General features: G+C 44.9%; 1 protein-coding gene across 1 annotated transcript in view; it reads right to left on the minus strand.

The window, feature by feature from the left end:
• Nucleotides 1–19,222, minus strand: part of ZAP70 (zeta chain of T cell receptor associated protein kinase 70) — a 45,779-nt gene that overhangs the window by 5,724 nt on the left and 20,833 nt on the right. Inside the window, exons 8-11 of the mRNA XM_034437758.3 lie at nt 10,059–10,242; nt 8,098–8,304; nt 6,243–6,435; nt 3,810–3,950 (exon numbers count right to left, since the gene is read on the minus strand). Of these exons, the coding sequence (XP_034293649.1) occupies nt 3,810–3,950; nt 6,243–6,435; nt 8,098–8,304; nt 10,059–10,242 (725 nt within the window). The remainder of the gene's footprint in view (nt 1–3,809; nt 3,951–6,242; nt 6,436–8,097; nt 8,305–10,058; nt 10,243–19,222) is intronic.

Below are 19,222 nucleotides of genomic sequence, written 5' to 3' on the forward strand. Positions count from 1 at the left end.
TGCACATTGGAAGATGCTGGCTTAAGCAAACAATTCTGGTCAGAAGCCTTACATTATTCAAATTACACACAAAATAGAACATGGTCCAGCATTATAAATAAGACACCATATGAAGTGATGTATAATAGAAAACCAAAATTAGCACACATGCATATATTTGGAGTCACAGCAGACGTACACATACCTAAACAATTAAGAAGAAAGGGAGAAAATGTGTCCAGGAGACTCAGATTTATGGGATATGAGACTGGCACTAAAGGATACAGATTCATTGATAGTAACAACAAATTTATAGTCTCCAGAACAGCTGTGTTCCATGAACAAGCTAACTGGTCTAAATTACATCTTAATGAGATATTCCCAAATAAACATGAAGATACAAAATCTCATGAGAAAGGGACTATAGAAAAACAAAATATCAACAAATATAAAAACAAAACCAAAACTTGGACAAATAGCCAACTCAAAATAAAGACAGATACACTAACAAAAAAGGAAGCAAGATATTTGCATGATAACGATAGTAAACCCGAGAAAATCATTAGAAACACCAGAAATCAAATGCCAAATAAATACAAGGATTATGTAATGCACATGAATGGTGAACCAACAACACCCAATACATACGAGGAAGTGTTAAAACTTCCTCACGAAGAAAAAGAAAAATGGGAATTAGCAATGAAGAAAGAGATGGAAAGTTTACAAGGACTAAATGTATTTACACCTACATCTGCACCTAAAGATAAGACAATTATTGGTACCAGATGGATATATAAAATTAAGAATTTAGAGGGAGGAAATACTCTATACAAAGCTAGATTGGTTGCACAGGGTTATGCACAGAAATATCCAGAGGACTATACTGACACGTATTCCCCCACTGTAAGAACAGAGAGTGTCAAAACAGCTCTAGTGGTAGCTTCAGCACTCAATCTAGATGTATTCCAATATGACATACAGACTGCGTACCTACACGCAAAATTAGATAAAGAAATATACGTGAGAGCACCTCATAGTCCATACACGAACAGAAATGAGACTTGGTTGTTAAACAAGAGTTTATACGGGCTAAAACAATCTGGTAAACGGTGGTATGATTGTTTAGTAAAAGTACTTAAGACCATGGACTTCAACGCTACCACTGCTGATAATTGTTTCTTTGTCAAGAGGGGTGATGATTACATTGAATTTGTATTGATTTATGTGGATGACATTTTATACATAGGAAAACATAAAGAAAGAAGAGAAACTTTTGTAACTAAACTAAATGAACATTTCTCATTGAAGTCTTTAGGCAAGGTAAACAAATACCTTGGTGTCCAAATTAATAAGACAAAAAGGGGATTCAAACTTACCCAGAGAGATAAGATCATAGATCTTTTAAATAAATGCAACTTAAACAATGCCAAACCTTGTGATACCCCTATGCAAACTGACTTTCTAAGGAATTCTGATGAGTCTTCTCCCGAGTTCAAGGACAATACATTCTATAGATCAATCATAGGTTCACTCCTTTACATATCTAATTGGACTAGACCGGACATCGCTTTACCACTCAATTTATTATCTAGGCATGTCAGCAAACCAACAATGTACCACTGGGAAGCTGTTAAAAGAATTTTAAGATATTTAAAAAGTACACTAGACTTTTGTTTAATGTTAGAACCTAATGATATTAAAGAACCAAAGCTTACGTGTTATGCAGATGCAGATTGGGCTGGAGACACCTCATGCAGAAAAAGCACATCCGGTTATGTATTTCTCTTAAATGACTGTCCAGTTTACTGGTACACTGGTAAACAAGAACTAGTGGCTACTTCAACAACAGAAGCGGAATATGTTTGTTTATCCAAGGCCGCAAATAATCTTGTATGGTTTAATGATTTAATTTCAGATGTCTGGAAAAAACCTGCTCTGCCTTTTGTTATGCATGAAGACAATAAAGCAGCCATTGAAATATCTAGATCTGATGCCATTGGACAAAGATCCAGACATATAGATATAAAATTTAAACATGTGAGACAATTATCTCAGGATGGATTTATTAAAGCAGTGCATTGCGACACTTCAGAACAATTAGCTGATATATTAACGAAGCCTTTACCTTCTAAACAGCATAAATACTTAACCTCTAAGTTGTATGTTTTGTATTGTCCTGAATCTGAATGTAACTGGTGTTGTATAACGAATCGGCATTTAGAGGGGGATTTGTCAGATATAAATGCCTTATTCTCCAATGTGTAAATAGTGTACAGACAGGGTATCAGGGGTTAACTTATTCTTCACTTCTTAATGTATTCATAATTCACCACTCCCACATATAGCTCCACCCATTGTATATATAAGGAGCTACCTACACCATTTCCCTTGCTTCTATCTGTGAATATTCAGTGAATATAGAATGCCTAATGTAAATAAAAGAATATATAGTTAAATCTTTAACTCTTGTTGATCTTATTGAGTCTGATTCTGAAAATATTGCAACAGGCTCATTTTGCATGCAAGTAAGTGCAGGGCACATGCGGAGGCTCAGGGAGGGCGAAAAATGGGCCTACTGTAAATTCAGGAAGGCCGGAAATGGGCCCGTTTCTGGCCTCCAGCCTGGGGAGGCCGTTTTCGCCCTTGAGGAAAGCCTCTGGAGCCCGGGGAGGGCAAAAATGTCCTATTCTCCCCCCGCCTGCTGTGGTGCAGGAGGCCGACTAGGCCATGCCCACCATGGCCACACCCATGCCCACCCAGCAACTGGGCAGAGAACCCCTTGCTAAAATTTTTGAAGCCTACCCCTGGCTTAAAATGGACTCCAGGGGATGGTAGAGGACAGGAAGGCCCCATGGGGTCACGATAAGTTGGACACGACTTCGCGACTAACAACAACAAATTTCTTAATATGTTATACAGGTTTGATTGTTGTTAGCTTCCCAGGTTTATATTGTGTAAGATGGGCATCTCTTAAATAAGCAAATACACAAACCAATCCAGCTTCCTACTTCCTAGATTCTTTGGAGACATCAAGACACTTGGCAAGACCTTCCTTGATATTCACCAGATTCCCTGCCACATCTAATCCTTTATCTAAAGATTGCTTTAATATTAAAAGTAATTAAGTGGAATCTAACATGCTACAAAGCAAGCTTTATATTCAAGTAAAATCTGTATTTCTGCCATCACCTCTGAACCAATAGGAAGCCACCTTGGTCTAACGGTGAAAGCACCAAGTCAGAAAGCAGAAGAGTGTGAGTTCAAGTCCCATCTTAGCCATGAAAGTTAGCTGGGTGATTTTGGGCCAGTCACTCTTGCTCAGCCCAAGCCCCCTCACAGGTTGTTGTTGTGGAGAAAATAGGAGGAAGAAGGTACGTTCGATATGTTTGTCACCTTGAATTATTTGTACAAATAATAAAAGCAGGATACAAATAAATAAATAGAGACCTCAAAGCTATTCTTAGAAAATAAAATGATGAAATCAGGTGCTTTGACTGGAAAGGTGTCTTGTGAACTATTTTCACTTCCCATCTGCAGCAGACACTTAATAAAGCTTCATATGAGGGAAATAATTTTTGCTGAATCCTGTTTACAAAATATCTTGAGCCAATTGCACGCATCCAGAAGCAGGTTCTAATTCAGAGGCACCCACAGAGTAGGGCCAAAACGTCAAAATGTATTTATCAAAACCAACATAAAGCAATAAAAATACAATTAAAAAATAACAAAAATACAAAATTCATTTAAGGTGGCCTCACAACCATACAATTGCAGTACCTTAACTTTTTTGAGCTCTCCCTAGCGTACAACCAAATTCTATCCATATTTACCTTGTAGGGTTTCTGACCATAAGAAAAGGCCTCCCACATAGTCACCCCATAACTCCAGACATCACTCTTGCTTGAAAACTTCCGATACAGGATGCACTCTGGCGCATACCACTTCAATGGCCACTTCCCAGTGGTCTTGGCCTGTAGATGAGGACAGAATGGAAATTTCTCCAGGTAAAAACTATTTGGATGAGATGAATTATTTGAGGAGACCAAGTATGTAGTCCTTGACTTGCAACCATAATGGAGCCAACATTTATGTTGCTAAGCGAGAGAGTTGTTAAGTGAGATTTGCCCTGTTTTACCACCTTTTTTTTTTTGCCAGTTGTTAATTGAATCACTGCGATTGTTAAGTTAGTAACACAAACGTTAAGTGAATCTGGCTTCCCCATTGACTTTGCTTGTCTGAAGGTTGCAAAAGGTGAACACATGACCCAGGGACACCACAACCATCATAAATATCAACCAACTGCCAAGCATCCCAAATTTGATCACATGACCATAGGGATGCTGCAACAGTCGTAAGTGTGAAAAACGGTCATAAGTCACTTTTTTTAATGCCATTGTAACTTTGGACATACACTAAACAAATGGTTGTAAGTCTAGGAATACCTGTACAAGCACATATTTATTTCTCCTAAAATACAAAATGATGGCGGAAAGTGATGTAGTCTCCTTTGCAACTCTTGAAATTCTTTTAAACTCTACATACCTCTAGAAGCAGCTTTATCTTAAAGGTCATAAGATAAACAGATTTCTATCAAGGTGGATTTTTGATATTCAATAGGACAGACTCTGCTGTGGCACCCACACAGACAGGTGCACTTAAGAGTGTTTACCAATTCATTTGTTTATTTATTTAGGTATATAATGTATATCACACACACCCCATGATAGTTAGTTTTGTTTTTCAAATAATGTTATCACATTTTGCAAAGCCTACACATAAAAAAACCAACATAAACTAATAATCAAGAGCCTCTCTTTGAGGGAGATGGGAGATGAGCAGCTTTGAAAAAAATGAAATATTAATAAATAATAATAAAGAAAGAGAGTGGAAGAGCAACAAAGATGATTAGGGGACTGGAGGCTAAAACATATGAAGAACGGTTGCTGGAATTGGGTATGTCTGGTTTAATGAAAAGAAGGACTAGGGGAGACATGACAGCAGTGTTCCAATATCTCAGGGGCTGCCACAAAGAAGAGGGAGCCAAGCTATTCTCCAAACTACCCACCTGAGGGTACGACAAGAAGCAATGGGTGGAAACTAATCAAGGAGAGAAGCAACTTAGAACTAAGGAGAAATTCCCTGATAGTTAGAACAATTAATAAGTGGAACAACTTGCCTGCAGAAGCTGTGAATGCTCCAACACTGGAAGTTTTTAAGAAGATGTTGGATAACCATTTGTCTGAAGTGGTGTAGGGTTTCCTGCCTGGGCAGGGGGTTGGACTAGAAGACCTCCAAGGTCCCTTCCAACTCTGTTATCCTATCCTATCCTATCCTATCCTATCCTATCCTATCCTATCCTATCCTATCCTATCCTATCCTATCCTAATCCCTATCCTAATCCCTATCCCTATCCCTATCCCTATCCCTACTCTACTCTACTCTACTCTACTCTACTCTACTCTACTCTACTCTACTCTACTCTACTCTACTCTGCTCTGCTCTGTTCTGTTCTGTTCTGTTCTGTTCTGTTCTGTTCTAATAAATAAAGAGAAACGATAAGAGACTAGGGACAGAAGTGCAAAAAGGTAAGAAGAAAAAGAGATAAATGACTTTCTGCTCTGTTTTTTATGTATTCAGGAAGCGCTAACAGAGAATGCTTGCATTAAAGTTTTTATGTTTTATTTAATTTGTATACCGCCCTACTCCCGAAGGACTCAGGGCGGTGAACAGGCACAGAATAAAACACGTAAAATACAAAAATTAAGAACAAAAATAACATCAAATTAAATCCATTTAGCCCAAGACAAATTTAAAACCCCAGGTTAAGAGCAAATTAAAATTTACATTAAAAAAGAATGGGAAAGGTTAGGCCAGACCAGCCTGGTGAAATAAAAGGTGAGGTAAAAAGTGAGAATGAAATCATCCTTCCCACCCTCCTTATCCTTTCCAACAAAATTCTCTCTGAAATAAGGGGTCTTTTGTGCTCTCTGAGCTTGCTTGTTTTCTTGCAAATGTTTCATTACCCAAACTAGGTAACATCATCAATGCTAGTAAGGAACTTATACCGGTATTCGTTTCCCATCTGGGGACAAGAAAGTAGACATGTCAGAAATAAGGGGAAAATAAATGTCTGCAAGAAAACAAGCAAGTTCAGAGAGCACCAAGGACCCCCCTCATGCCAACTCTGAGCGACAAATATTCTCCTTTATTGGTCTCTCTGAAATGCCAGCAGGATTGATTTCCCATCTTGTCTTCTTGCTCACCATATAATAACTGTCATCAGCTGCCAAAGCTTTGGAAAGCCCAAAATCACTGATCTTGGCATAATGCTGGTTGACAAGCAACACATTTCGGGCAGCCAAATCCCGGTGGACGAAGTTCTTTTCCTCCAGATACTTCATTCCAATGGACACCTGATGCATCAGTTCGACCACGTTATTCACAGGAACTTCATCCCTAAGGGAAAATGAAGAGGAAAAAAAAAATCTCACAACCGTGTTCCCTTACAGGTAGCCCTCGATTTACAACAGTTCATTTAGTGACTGTTTGAAGTTAGAAAGGCACTGAAAAAAATGAGGTATGATCGTTTTTCACACTTACGACTGTTGCGGCATCCCCAGGGTCACATGATCAAAATTCTTGGCAACTGAGTCATGTTGGTTGCCATGTCTCGGGGATCATGTGCAGTGGTGGGTTGCCCCCGGTTCGCACCGGTTCTATAGAACCGGTAGTAAAACCGGCGGGAGGCTCCGCCGACCGACCCCAACGTCATAGAACTGGTAGTAAAACCAGCGCGCGGCCCTGCTGCGAACCGGTAGTAAAGGTAAGTAGAACCCACCCCTGGTCATGTGATCACCTTTTGTGACCTTCTGACAAGCAAAGTCAATGGAGAAGCCGGGCTCACTTAACAATCATGCTACTAGCTTAACAACTGCAGTGATTCACTTAACAACCCTGGTAAGACAGGTTGTAAAATGGATCAAAACTCAATTGACAACTGTCTCACCAATATAAACTTTGGGTCAATTGTGGTTGTAAGTCAAGGACTTACAACCACAAGGTTTTGGTTACCACCTTTAGAGCGCTCCATGGCTTCGGACCTGACTACTTACGGGACCGCCTACTACCACAAACAGCCTCCCACCGGTCGGTACGCTCTCATAGAGAGGGGCTCCTCCAGGTGCCGTCAGCCAAACAATGTCAACTGGCGGCCCCTAGGGGGAGGGCCTTCTCTGTGGGGGCACCTACTATCTGGAACGAGCTCCCCCTGGAGATACGGAGGATCCCGGATCTGCGCACTTTCCGCCGTGCTTTGAAGACACTCCTATTCCAGCAGGCCGGCCTAATTTTTTCCCCTTCTTTTAAATTTTTAAACTCAAATTTTAATTCGTTTTAAATTATTGGGAGTTTTAAATTGTCTCGGGCAAAAATTATTTAATTGGGTTTTAATCATGTCTTAACTTTTGTATTTATGTGTTTTATTTCGTGCCTGTTCACCGCCCTGAGTCCTTCGGGAGTAGGGCGGTATACAAATTTAATTAAAAAAAAAAAAAAAAGGACTGCCTCTACTTGATCTGCTCCTTATGGACTGAAACTTCACCTCTCCACTTGGCTACTTGTTATATTCTAGGATTTGTAGACCAAGTACATTTGGATAATTCCAGATAATGGAAGGTTTATCTTACAAGCACCGCATAACCCTTCCCTCACTCATTTCCTTATTACAGGTAGTCCTTGACTTACAAGCATTCCTTTAGTGACTGTTCGAAGCTACAGTGGCACTGGAAAAAGTGACGTATGACTGTTTTTCATATTTCAACCGTTGCAACATCCCTGTGGGCATGTGGTCAAAATTTGGACACTTGGCAACTTATCAGGGAGGATTTTCAGGCCCTGAGCAGAGAGATACTCACAAACGGCCTGTGTCAGGCCTCCCAGGTCCTCTCCCACCCCACCGCACTGAGCTGAGAAGTGGAGTAGTTGACATCAAAGACCCCTTCCAGAATATATGACTTTGTGATTATCTCAGCGACACTGAACTGATGGGTCATAAATGGTTCTAAGCCCACATCCTGGAAAAGTATACATTTCTTGCATGATGTGATGGCATCAACTCACCTCTTGGAAGACAAAAACTTGTGCAGGGGGCCACCTGATGCCATCTCCATCACCAGCATGAGGGCTTCCGCATGACACACTCCAATGAGACGAACAATGTAAGGATTGTCAAGCTGATGCATAATTTGGGCCTCCTTCATCATTTCATCCTGCTGTACCACTCCGTTGCCATCTTTTAGCATTTTGATGGCTACATCAATTTGCTTCCTGGAAGAGAGAGAAAACGAGAAGGTAGAAGGTAGAATAGAGTTGGGAGGCACCTCTGAGGTCTTCTAGTCCAACCCTTTGCTTGAGCAGGATACCCTTTACCATTTCAGACAAATGATGGTCCAGTCTCTTTTTGAAAGCCTCCAGTGACAGAACCTCCCACAACTTCTGAAGGCAAGCTGTTCCACCCGTTGATGGCTCTCACCATTAAGACATTTCTCCTTAGTTCTAGGTTGTTTCTCTCCTTAGTTAGTTTCCATCCATTATTTCTCATCTTGCATTTTGGTGCTTTGGAAAATAGTTTTACCCCCTCGTCTTTGTAGGAGCCTCTCAAATATTGGAACACTGCTATCATATCAACCCTAGATGGAGATGCCACTCATGATAGCAAAAGTAGGGAACTTTTGATGTGAGGAGCCTGAATTGTTTCGAAATGAATATAACTCCAAACAAAAAAAAATGAATATACTGTAACTCCAAACAAAAAAATTGAATATAACTCCAAACACATGTGATTCATCGTTGTTCTCTTTCTTTCTAGAAATGTCAACTATTTTGGGCAGTCATCCCCTAATGAGTGCAATTTTATTTCATAGAATAGAATAGAATAGAATAGAATAGAATAGAATAGAATAGAATAGAATAGAATAGAATAGAATAGAATAGAATAGAAAACAGAGTTGGAAGGGACCTTGGAGGTCTTCTAGTCCAACCCCCTGCTTAGGCAGGAAACCCTACACCACTTCAGACAAATGGTTATCCAACATCTTCTTAAAAACTTCCAGTGTTGGAGCATTCACAACTTCTGCAGGCAAGTTGTTCCACTGATTAATTGTTCTGTCAGGAAATTTCTCCTTAGTTCTAGGTTGCTTCTCACCTTGATTAGTTTCCATCCGTTGCTTTTTGTCCTGCCATCAGGTGCTTTGAAGAATAGCTTGACTCCCCCTTCTTTGTGGAAGCCCCTGAGATATTGGAACACTGCTATCATGTTACCCCAGTCCTTCTTTTCATTAAACTAGACATACCCAGTTCCTGCAACCGTTCTACATATGTTTTAGCCTCCAGTCCCCTAATCATCTTTGTTGCTCTTCTCTGCACTCTCTCTAGAGTCTCAACATCTTTTTTACATCATACTAGCCCTGAAACAAAACATTTCTGGGATTCTGGGAAAAATAAAATGACAGTCATCAGAAAATATCTGCCAACATAGCTCCCTTATCTTGGTCAAAGATATATATAACAAAAAGTAACCACAGCAAACTCCATGAAAGAGAATGAATGTAACATAATTTCCTAAAAACAAAATGTGGGGTTTTAAAATAACAACCAAGAGGAGAACCTCAAAGCAAAGGAATATATTGACTGTAATACCCCCATGTTGTGACTGTATATTTTATCCCAAGCTGAGGTGGCGCAGTGGTTAGAGTGCAGTACTGCAGCTACTTCAGCTGACTGCTAGTTCAGCATATCAGCAGATCAAATCTCACTGGCTCAAGGTTGACTCAGCCTTCCATCCTTCTGAGGTGGGTAAAATGAGGACCCAGATGGTTGGGGGCAATATGCTATTTAGTATACTGTCTTTGGTGTAAGCTGCCCAGAGTCCTCAGAGAGTGGGTGGCATAGAAATATGAGTAATAAATAAATAAATAATAAAATTTGATTTTTCTCATAGGGAATAGCAACTTCTGAAAACCGCAGAGATCTGTCTCAGCACATTAAGAGAAATTTATCCAGAAAACATGGTGTGCACTTACTTCTTCATTTTGTAAACTCCTTTCCTGACACACCCAAAGTTGCCTTCTCCCAGGTCCACTTCATCTATCATCAGACTGCTCCTTTTTAAGAATAATTTCCGGTCCTTGAGCTCTTCAGGATCACTGTATGGGCTTTCATAACATGTTGTGTCCATGGGCAAGATCCGAGTCTTTTTCCCTGCTCCTATTCCATCCCCAAGAAAATAAAGTAGATTAGTTGTGGGTTTCGTGTTTGAAGATCCCCTTCCTTGTTTCAGAATTCCCCCTTCTCCTAGGTTCAGTTCAAGCTACCCATGTTGTATTAGTGACATAGGCTCCTGTAAGACTGTAAGAGTAAGCCAATTTACAGTATGTTTCACTGAAATTGAACAGAACTTTGATTAACCATAACAATATTCTTCTGATCACGAAGTAGTGGGATTAAATAACAGGGGGAAATTATGGTCTCAATGCCACTCTGTGAAGCATCTTGCAACAATCTAAGGGAAACCAGAATGTGAATGAAATTATGCATTGGTACAGTCTGTTGATCTTACTTGGATTTTTGCTCAGACCAATAGAGACCTTAAAATATTAGAACCTTCTCACAATGCCTGCTTTTCAGCCTTATGGCTTCCTTTCTATCCTCACTTTCTACAATAGCAAATTCAGGATTTCAAGTAAGGGCTTGAATGACATAAATCCATGGAAGAAAAGCCTAACAAGGGATAGGAGTCTTGAAGATACCATGATACCTCTAGGTTGAAGGCAGCAGGCCTCCAACTATGACCTGAAGGAGAACAATACTGAGAAAAAGCTTTGTTTCCTAGTTGTGAACATCCCAAGAAGCATCTTGTTAAGGAATATGCGTAGAGGGAACAGGCAGAGAGGAGCAGAGGTAGCAATAATAATGTAATAAGAACAATAAGCCATGATTCAAGTTTCCTCTTAAGTACATTGGCTACAGAGCTAGCCAATCAGAATACAATATGATGCAATACAGCATTACAGTCTTAAAGCTATACCTTACATTTTGACTGCAAACATGCATTGATGAATTATATATATTGCCAACCCAACCAGTTAGGCAATAGCTATTTCCTAACATTCTCCCTTTTGGGTAGGACAATATATAATAGCTTACATTCTTAAACCATAACACTCACAACACACTTTATGCTTAATTGCACCCTGAGCTTTTGTAAAATGGTCTGAAATATTATTTTCAGTCATGCAGTATTCTAATTGAATAATTTTACTCTGTACACATTGTTTCACATTCAAGTATCTTATATCAATGTGCTTAGATCGTGTCCTTACAGCTAAATTATTTGCCATTTTAATTGCAGCTTGATTATCTTCATAAACTACAAATGGATCGTTTACAGTTAAGCCGATATCTAATAACAGTTATTTATAATATACTAGTTCTGTGCACATCAAAGATAAACAGGAAAACTCAGCTTCCATAGTTGATAAACTAATGTGCTTTTGCCTGATGGACTTCCAGCCTATTAAAGCATTACCCAACAGTATTGCAATACCCAATGTTGATTTACGTGTAGGTAAATCAGTTGCAAAACTTAAATCAGCATATGCAGTTAATACAAGATCATTACTATGCTCCAAATATAACGCATAATGCATTGTTTGTTTCAAATACCTAAGTATTTGTTTAGTAGCTTTCCAATGCCTATAAGTTGGTTTAGCATTATACCTAGCCAGTTGATTTACACTATAGGATATATCTGGCCTAGACCAATTACTAATATAAGATAGACTACCAATCAAGGATATATTTCCTTGTCGAATACAGGACTTTGAATATTACCATGCTTAAAACTTAGCATGGTGTCTTAGCAGGCTTACAATTGAGGTATTTTTTATAAGATTTTAATTTTATCCCCTCAGATAATTCTACAGTTCTTTTTAACACCTTAAAGTTTATATGTCCCAAACGCCTATGAAGCAAATGAATACATTCATCATGCGGCTTCCTGTTATCATAAACTGAGTTAGCATTAGCCATGAGTAATGAATCATCTTTCAGAACAAACAAATCGTTCTCTAACTTTGCAGTAACACTTGTACCATCCTTTTCTATCAAACATTTATCTCCCCTAAAGCTTACTACAAATCCAACTTTTATCAATGCTTCTACAGATGGCAAGTTAAATTTTAGTTTAGATATATACAACATTGGTAACTGCTCATTTATACATGAACAATATGCAATACCTTCTCCAGATGCTTTCATTTTCCACCCATTGGCTAATGATATATGTTGTTTTCTATTAGACATGTTTACAAACCTCTCTTTACTTCTAGTGATAGACTGCGATGCCCCACTGTCAACTACCCACAAATCATGGTTTACAGTAGTGGAACTAGATATAGCTAGATTAACATTCTTTTTGACTCTCTGTTGATTACCAGTATTCATTTTCTTACCCTTTTTACAGAATCTAGCTATATGACCCTTAGCCCCGCAAGAAAAACATTTTCTAACAGTATAGGCAGTTGAAGACAGTTTTTCTTCCTGTGGTTGTCTCTCTCTCAGTTGGTCTCTTTCTTGCCTTCTTCTGGACTCTTCTAACAATCTTCCGGTTATGCCAGTCAATGTTAGTTCATCTCTGGTCAAAACTTCCAGTGAAGACAAATAATCATCATAACTTTCATCCAAAGAGGAAAGAATGATATAAACCTGATGCAGTTCTGAGAAAATTAGCTCTTTTTCATGTAGCTCTTGTAAAGTTCTCTTTGTTAGATCCGGCGCAGGGAAAAGAAGACTGGACCAGCTCGATACATTAAGCAACTTTTATTCATTACAAAGTAACGAGTCAAGACTGCTGGCGCGCTGCCGGAGCTCTCCTTATATTCGCTCCCGGCAGACGCACCGCCCCTTGACAGGGATTCAAATCTCCCGCCCGATGGCTGGCAGCCAATCAGGGCGGATGCCCTTATAAGGACATAACACTCCTCCCCCCTTAGTCCGAAATGTCAATCTCATTCACAAACGTTACGTAGTCGCGCAGGTACGCCGGACGCCTCGGCACCCTAGCTGACCTGCGCAGTCTCACTTCTCCTCCGTCTCCGGCCTGGAAGGACGGGGCTCTTTCGTCTCCTGGTTCCCTCTCCGGAACCGGGCTCGGTTCGGCTGTCGAGTGAGCGGGGCCACCCCCAGCGCCTCCGGCCGGACCGCAGACCTTGGATCGCTGGTCCTGGTGGTCTTCCTCCTGTCCTGTGGATCTCTCGCCTCGCCTCGGCTGCTCGGTTCCGACCCGGGAAGAGCGTCTGAGTCTCGGTAAGTCCATTGCTTGCTCCTCCCTGGTCTCCCGGGCGCTGTGGTTCGGTCTCGGTCCGGCTTGCTGCCGCTCGGGTGGCGGTTCCGCTCGGTTCGGGTGGTGCTGGCTCTCGTTGTTGTTGTTGTGCCGTCCGACCTCGCAGGGGTGGCGTTGGTCCCCTCGGTTGGGCTGGCGTTGGTCTACCTTGTCTGGCTGGCGGTGGTCGACCTGGTCAGGGTGTTGTTGCGGCGCTGCCTCCGCGGGGCGGCGGAGGTCTCCCCTGCCGGGGTGTTGCAGGTCTCCCTGGCCGGGTTGTTGTCGGCTTCCCCTTCCCCCTAGTCCCTGGTCTACCGTTGGTTGGTGCCTGGGGCCATCCTGGTCGGGGTGTCGTTTCTTGGCTGTCTCTTGTGATGGGCGGGGGTCCCCCACGTCGGTGAGTTGTGTGCCACCCTCGCCCGTGGGTCGTGGGTTGCCCGTCTTGGCTGGGTCCCGGTCTACTCGCCTTGAACTGCAGTCTCCCTCGCTGGGCTGGCATGGGCTGCTGTAACTGGTGGGGTGCGTTGCTCCTCCTCTGGGCAGGTCCCGGTCTACCTGCGGGCTGGGTTGGTGGTCCCTGGCCTTGCTGTGCCCGGTGCCCACCTGGCTGGGTTGGTGTTGCCATCCTCCGTGCGGTTGGCCCTGGTCTACCTCGCTGGGCTGCCGGCGTGACAGCATCTGGTAGTGGGCTGGGCCAACCTTGACGGGGTGGTGCTGCTCTGCCTCGCAGGGGTGTGGTAGGCCTACCTCGTCGGGGTGTCGTAGGCCTACCTCGCCGGGTTGTTGTAGGCCTGCCCTCGCCGGGGTGTTGGAGGTCTCCCTCGTCAGGCTGGTTTTCATGCGCTCCCCCCCACCTTTTTCGGAGTTGGTCGATGTGACGTCTCGCGAACTGTCCATCTTCCAACTCGACGATGTAGGATTTGGGGCCGGTTGTGCTGGCAATCTTCCCCTTCAGCCACTTAGGAGAGCCGCTGAAATTCAGCGCGAAAATTGAATCTCCGTTGCTGAAGGCGCGAAGCGGGCGGCTGGCGGTTGCGGTCACTTCCGGGCTGTATTGGGGGTGCAGCCGGTCCAAGGGTGACCTCAACCTTCTGCCCATCAACAGTTCGGCCGGGCTCTTGTGGGTGGTGGCGTGTGGCGTGATGTGCTGGGTGAGGAGGAAATTGTCTATGCGCTCTTGCCAGTCCCCCGGGCCCATCTTGGTGAGGGCCTCTTTGGTCAGTCGGACCATGCGTTCCGCTTGTCCGTTTCCGGCCGGCCTGTAAGGGGCGGACAGGGCGTGGCAGATGCCCAGTCCCGCCAGGAAGGACTCCATGGCCAAGGATGTGAGCTGGGGGCCGTTGTCTGAGACCAGCACATCCGGTAGACCATGAGTGGCGAAGAGACGGCGCAGGGCTCGGATCGTCGCGTCCGTTGTGGTAGATGCCATGGGCACCACCTCGAGCCATTTGGAGAAGGCATCTACCACGATGAGGAGGTGTCGCCCCTGCATCGGACCCGCGAAGTCAATGTGAACCCTCGACCAGGGGTTGCTGGGGGTCTCCCACTTCGCGACCTCGGATTGCGGCGGCGCTGGGCGAACTTCTTGGCACGGGTCACATCTGGAGACCCATTGTTCAATGTCTTTGTCCATGGAGGGCCACCAGACATAACTCCGTGCCAGTGCCTTCATGCGGACGATGCCCGGGTGCCCCTTGTGCAGGGTCTCCAACGTTCGCCGTTGCAGAGTGCTTGGAATCAGCACCCTGTCTCCCCATAGCAGACAGCCCTTCATGGTGGACAGCTCCTCCTGTTTCCTGGCGAACGGGCTGAACCTTTCCTCTGGCTTTCCCGATGGCCACCCTCTGAGGATCCAGGATTTCACTTTGCGGAGTGTGGGGTCCCTTTGGGTGTGGACGGCCACATCTGCGGATGACACCGGGCAGCTGGCGTCGTCATCAATGTGCAGTAGGTGGAGCGTGGGGGCTGGGTCTTCGACCGGCTTCTTCGACGGGCATCTGCTGAGGGCGTCAGCGTTTCCTATGGCTGTGCCTGGCTGGTGCACGAGCCTATAGGAGTAGCCAGCTAGGAAGATTGCCCATCTCGTCATTCTTGGGGACATGAAGGTCGGGGTTGGTTGGTCGCCTGCGAGGAGTCCCAGGAGAGGCTTGTGGTCTGTGACTATGGTGAAGCTTCTTCCGTAGAGATATTCGTGGAAGCGCTTCACTCCAGCCACGATGGCCAGGGCTTCTTTGTCCAGCTGGCTATAGTTCCATTCTGCGCCGGACATAGTCTTTGAGAAGTACGCGATTGGGGCTTCCGAGCCATTGGGCAGTTCGTGGCTGAGGACTGCCCCCACCCCGTAAGGCGACGCGTCGCAGGTCAGTCTGATGGGGAGCGTCTCGCTGTACTGAATGAGGACGCTTTTGGACGTCAATAGTCCTTTGATGGCCCGGAATGCCGCTTCCTCTTCCTGGCCCCACTTCCAGGAAGCCGATTTTCCCAGCAGGCGGTGGAGTGGCTCAGCAACTGTGGCTTTCTGTTTTAAGAAAATGGCGTAAAAGTTGAGCAACCCAAGGAAAGCCTGAAGCTCCATTTTGTTTTTTGGGCTTGGAGCTTCATGGATTGCTTCCACTTTTGATTTGGTGGGGTGGATGCCTGTGCTATCAATGAGGAAGCCCAGGAACTCGACTTCCTGTACTCCTATGATGCACTTGTCCCGCCTGACCCTCAAACCCTTGGACTTGAACCGCTGCAGGACAAGCCTGAGCCTTTCAAGGAGTTGGGTTCTTGAGTCACCGGAGATGAGCACATCATCGAAGTAAGGCACCACCCCTGGAACGCCTTGGAGAAGGCGTTCCATCATGGATTGGAAGATGCCAGGGGCAGCGCTGACTCCAAATTGGAGGCGGTTGCATTTAAATGCCCCCCTGTGCGTGACAATTGTTTGAGCCTCCGCCGTTTTGTCATCCACTGGCAGTTGCTGGTAAGCCTGGGCCAGGTCCAGTTTCGCGAAAATTGATCCAGATCCCAGGGAATGCAGCAGATGTTGCACCACTGGGACTGGGTATGCGCTCTGTGCCAACGCCTTGTTGATGGTACAACAGTAGTCAGCACAGATGCGCACAGACCCATCATGCTTCAGTGGGGTCACAATGGGGTCTCCCATGAGGCATGATCGATCGGTTCCAGGACGCCCTGGGCGATCAGCTTATCCAGCTGCTCGTCTACTTTGGGCCGCAGGGCAAATGGAACTCGGCGGGGCTTGAGCCTGATTGGGGTGATTCCCTTGTCCAGATTAAAGGAGATTGGCCTCCCCACAAATTTCCCCAGCTTACCATCGAAGACTTCTTTGAACTCTTCGATGATGGAGTCGAGTTCGTCCCTGCGGATCTCGTGGATGCCCTGAAGTGAAAGTCCCAGCGGCTTGAACCACTCCACACCCAACAGGTTCGGTCGGCTGTGCTGCACAATGGTGATGGGTAGCTTTCCGTTGAAGTCGTTGTACTTCACCCGGATTGTGGCTCTGCCTAGGATTTCAATGGGATTCCCGTTGAAGTCCACAAGTCTCGCCTTCGGGGTTTTCAGCTGGGTCCTTTTGTATGCCGGGTTCAGTTGCTGTAGGTGCTGCCAGTCCATGATGGAGTAGGCGGATCCGGAGTCTACCTCCATCTTGCATGGTGACCCCTCTGCTAGCAGCGTCACGTGGAACTTGGTGGTTCCCTCGTCGCTTGTGTGAGCAATGGTGGTGGTCTGGTGCACCGTTCTGTTGCGGGGATATTCTTCCTCCCCGCGCCGGGACTGGTTTGAGGACCGTTTGGATGTCCTCTGGTTATCTTTGCGATTTTCCCTGAATCGTGGTCTGGGTGGTTCCGGGGCTGGATCTGTGGCTCTGCAGGCCTCTGCGATGTGGCCCCTCTTCAGGCATCGGCGGCAGGTCGCGTCCCTCCATCTGCAGTTTGCCCTGGGGTGGTCGCCTCTGCAGCTGCCGCATCGCTCTCCCCGGTCGCCATGCTGTGGGTTTTCCCGCCTGGGGGGGCGGGACACCTTGTGGACGGCCATTTCCTCATCAGACTCGGATTGAGTGGTTGCCTCGTCTGATGAGGTCGGGCCCGACTTGTGGATCTTATGGATCCCCCTTGCTTTTACCATCGCGGCGGCTGCTTGCTCAGACGTTTCAGCCGCCGTTGCCTCGTCGAGGACATCTTTGAGCGGAATCTTCTTCCGGCTGAGGAACTTCTTCTGCAGCCCCACATCTCGCATTCCAAACACAATGCGGTCCCGGATGGCATTGTCCACATTGTCGAACTTGCAGTTGGCAGCGATTTGGCGAAGCGCTGCCACGAATTCCTTGATGGATTCACCTTCCCGCTGGTTTCTTTGCTGGAAGGTGAACCTGTTTGCGATGGGGGTGCCTGTAGGTGCATAGTGCTCCTGTAGGACTTCCTGCAGGTCGTTCCAGGACATCTCCTCGATGTCCCTGGGTGCCACGAGGTCAATCGCCATCTCCAGAAGGTCCGATCCGCAATGAGCCAGGAAGAGGGCTCTTTTTCTCGCCTCATCGAGGTTCTGGTATCCATTGCTTCGCAGGAACTGCCGGAATCGGACCATGTATGACCTCCACTTCTCCCGGGATGGGTCGAACGGGTTCAGCGCGGTCATCGGGGCTTGCGGGGTGGCCATTCTGGAAGATCGCTGTGGTGTGGTGATTTTGTTCGGTGGGCGATCGTGCCAAGAGTCTTGTGAAGGTTCTTCTCTCTAGTCCTTTGTCGCCAGTGTTAGATCCGGCGCAGGGAAAAGAAGACTGGACCAGCTCGATACATTAAGCAACTTTTATTCATTACAAAGTAACGAGTCAAGACTGCTGGCACGCTGCCGGAGCTCTCCTTATATTCGCTCCCGGCAGACGCACCGCCCCTTGACAGGGATTCAAATCTCCCGCCCGATGGCTGGCAGCCAATCAGGGCGGATGCCCTTATAAGGACATAACACTCTTCATAAACTCCAAATGAGCTAACATATCTCCACCTTTCAGAAGACGAGCTCTAAACAGTTTACGTGTAAGATGTATGTGTGCACCCACACTATCACGAACATAAATCCTCTTCAAATTGTTCCAACACCTGGCAGCAGAATCCTCGCCACGAATATGGACTAGCTGCTGGTCATTCAGTGTCAGTCCAATAATACAAAGAGCCCTTTCGTTATCTCGGTAAAATTCAGCTATTTTCTTCGAATCTTCATCGTTCGCTGGATTCCAATCAGTTACAACCGGTGGATTAATAACTACATCCCATAGCCCTTCCTTGCGCAGAAGTAGGCTGCATTTCATAGACCAGGAAAAATAGTTTGTTCCATCCAACCAGGTTATCATGGATATGCTGGATGACTGTTCTTGTGCCATCTTCACTTAGACAATTGACCACAAACACAGCTGTCTGAATATGGTACTGTGTATTCACACCAACTCTCAGTATTCTGGGCCCATAACCAATGTTAAGGAATATGCACAGAGAGGAGCAGAGGTAGAAATAATAATGTAATAAGAACAATAAGCCATGATTCAAGCTTCCTCTTAAGTACATTGGCTACAGAGCTAGCCAATCAGAATACAGTATGATGCAATACAGCATTACAGTCTTAAAGCTATACCTTACATTTTGACTGCAAACATGCATTGATGGTTTATATATATATTGCCAACCCAACCAGTTAGGCAATAGCTATTTCCTTAACACATCTAATTGGCCACCAAGAGCATCCAAGTGTGAAATGTGTCTGTGTGAATATTTGTCTAATTTCTACCCCACCACAAGCTAAATAATCTCTCCAGGGCTTAAAAAAACACAAGATATACAAAAATGCAATATCTAAAAATACGATATC

Source organism: Pantherophis guttatus, chromosome 1, assembly GCF_059756535.1.
Source record: "Pantherophis guttatus breed Tessera chromosome 1, ASM5975653v1, whole genome shotgun sequence".
NCBI lineage: Eukaryota > Metazoa > Chordata > Lepidosauria > Squamata > Colubridae > Pantherophis > Pantherophis guttatus.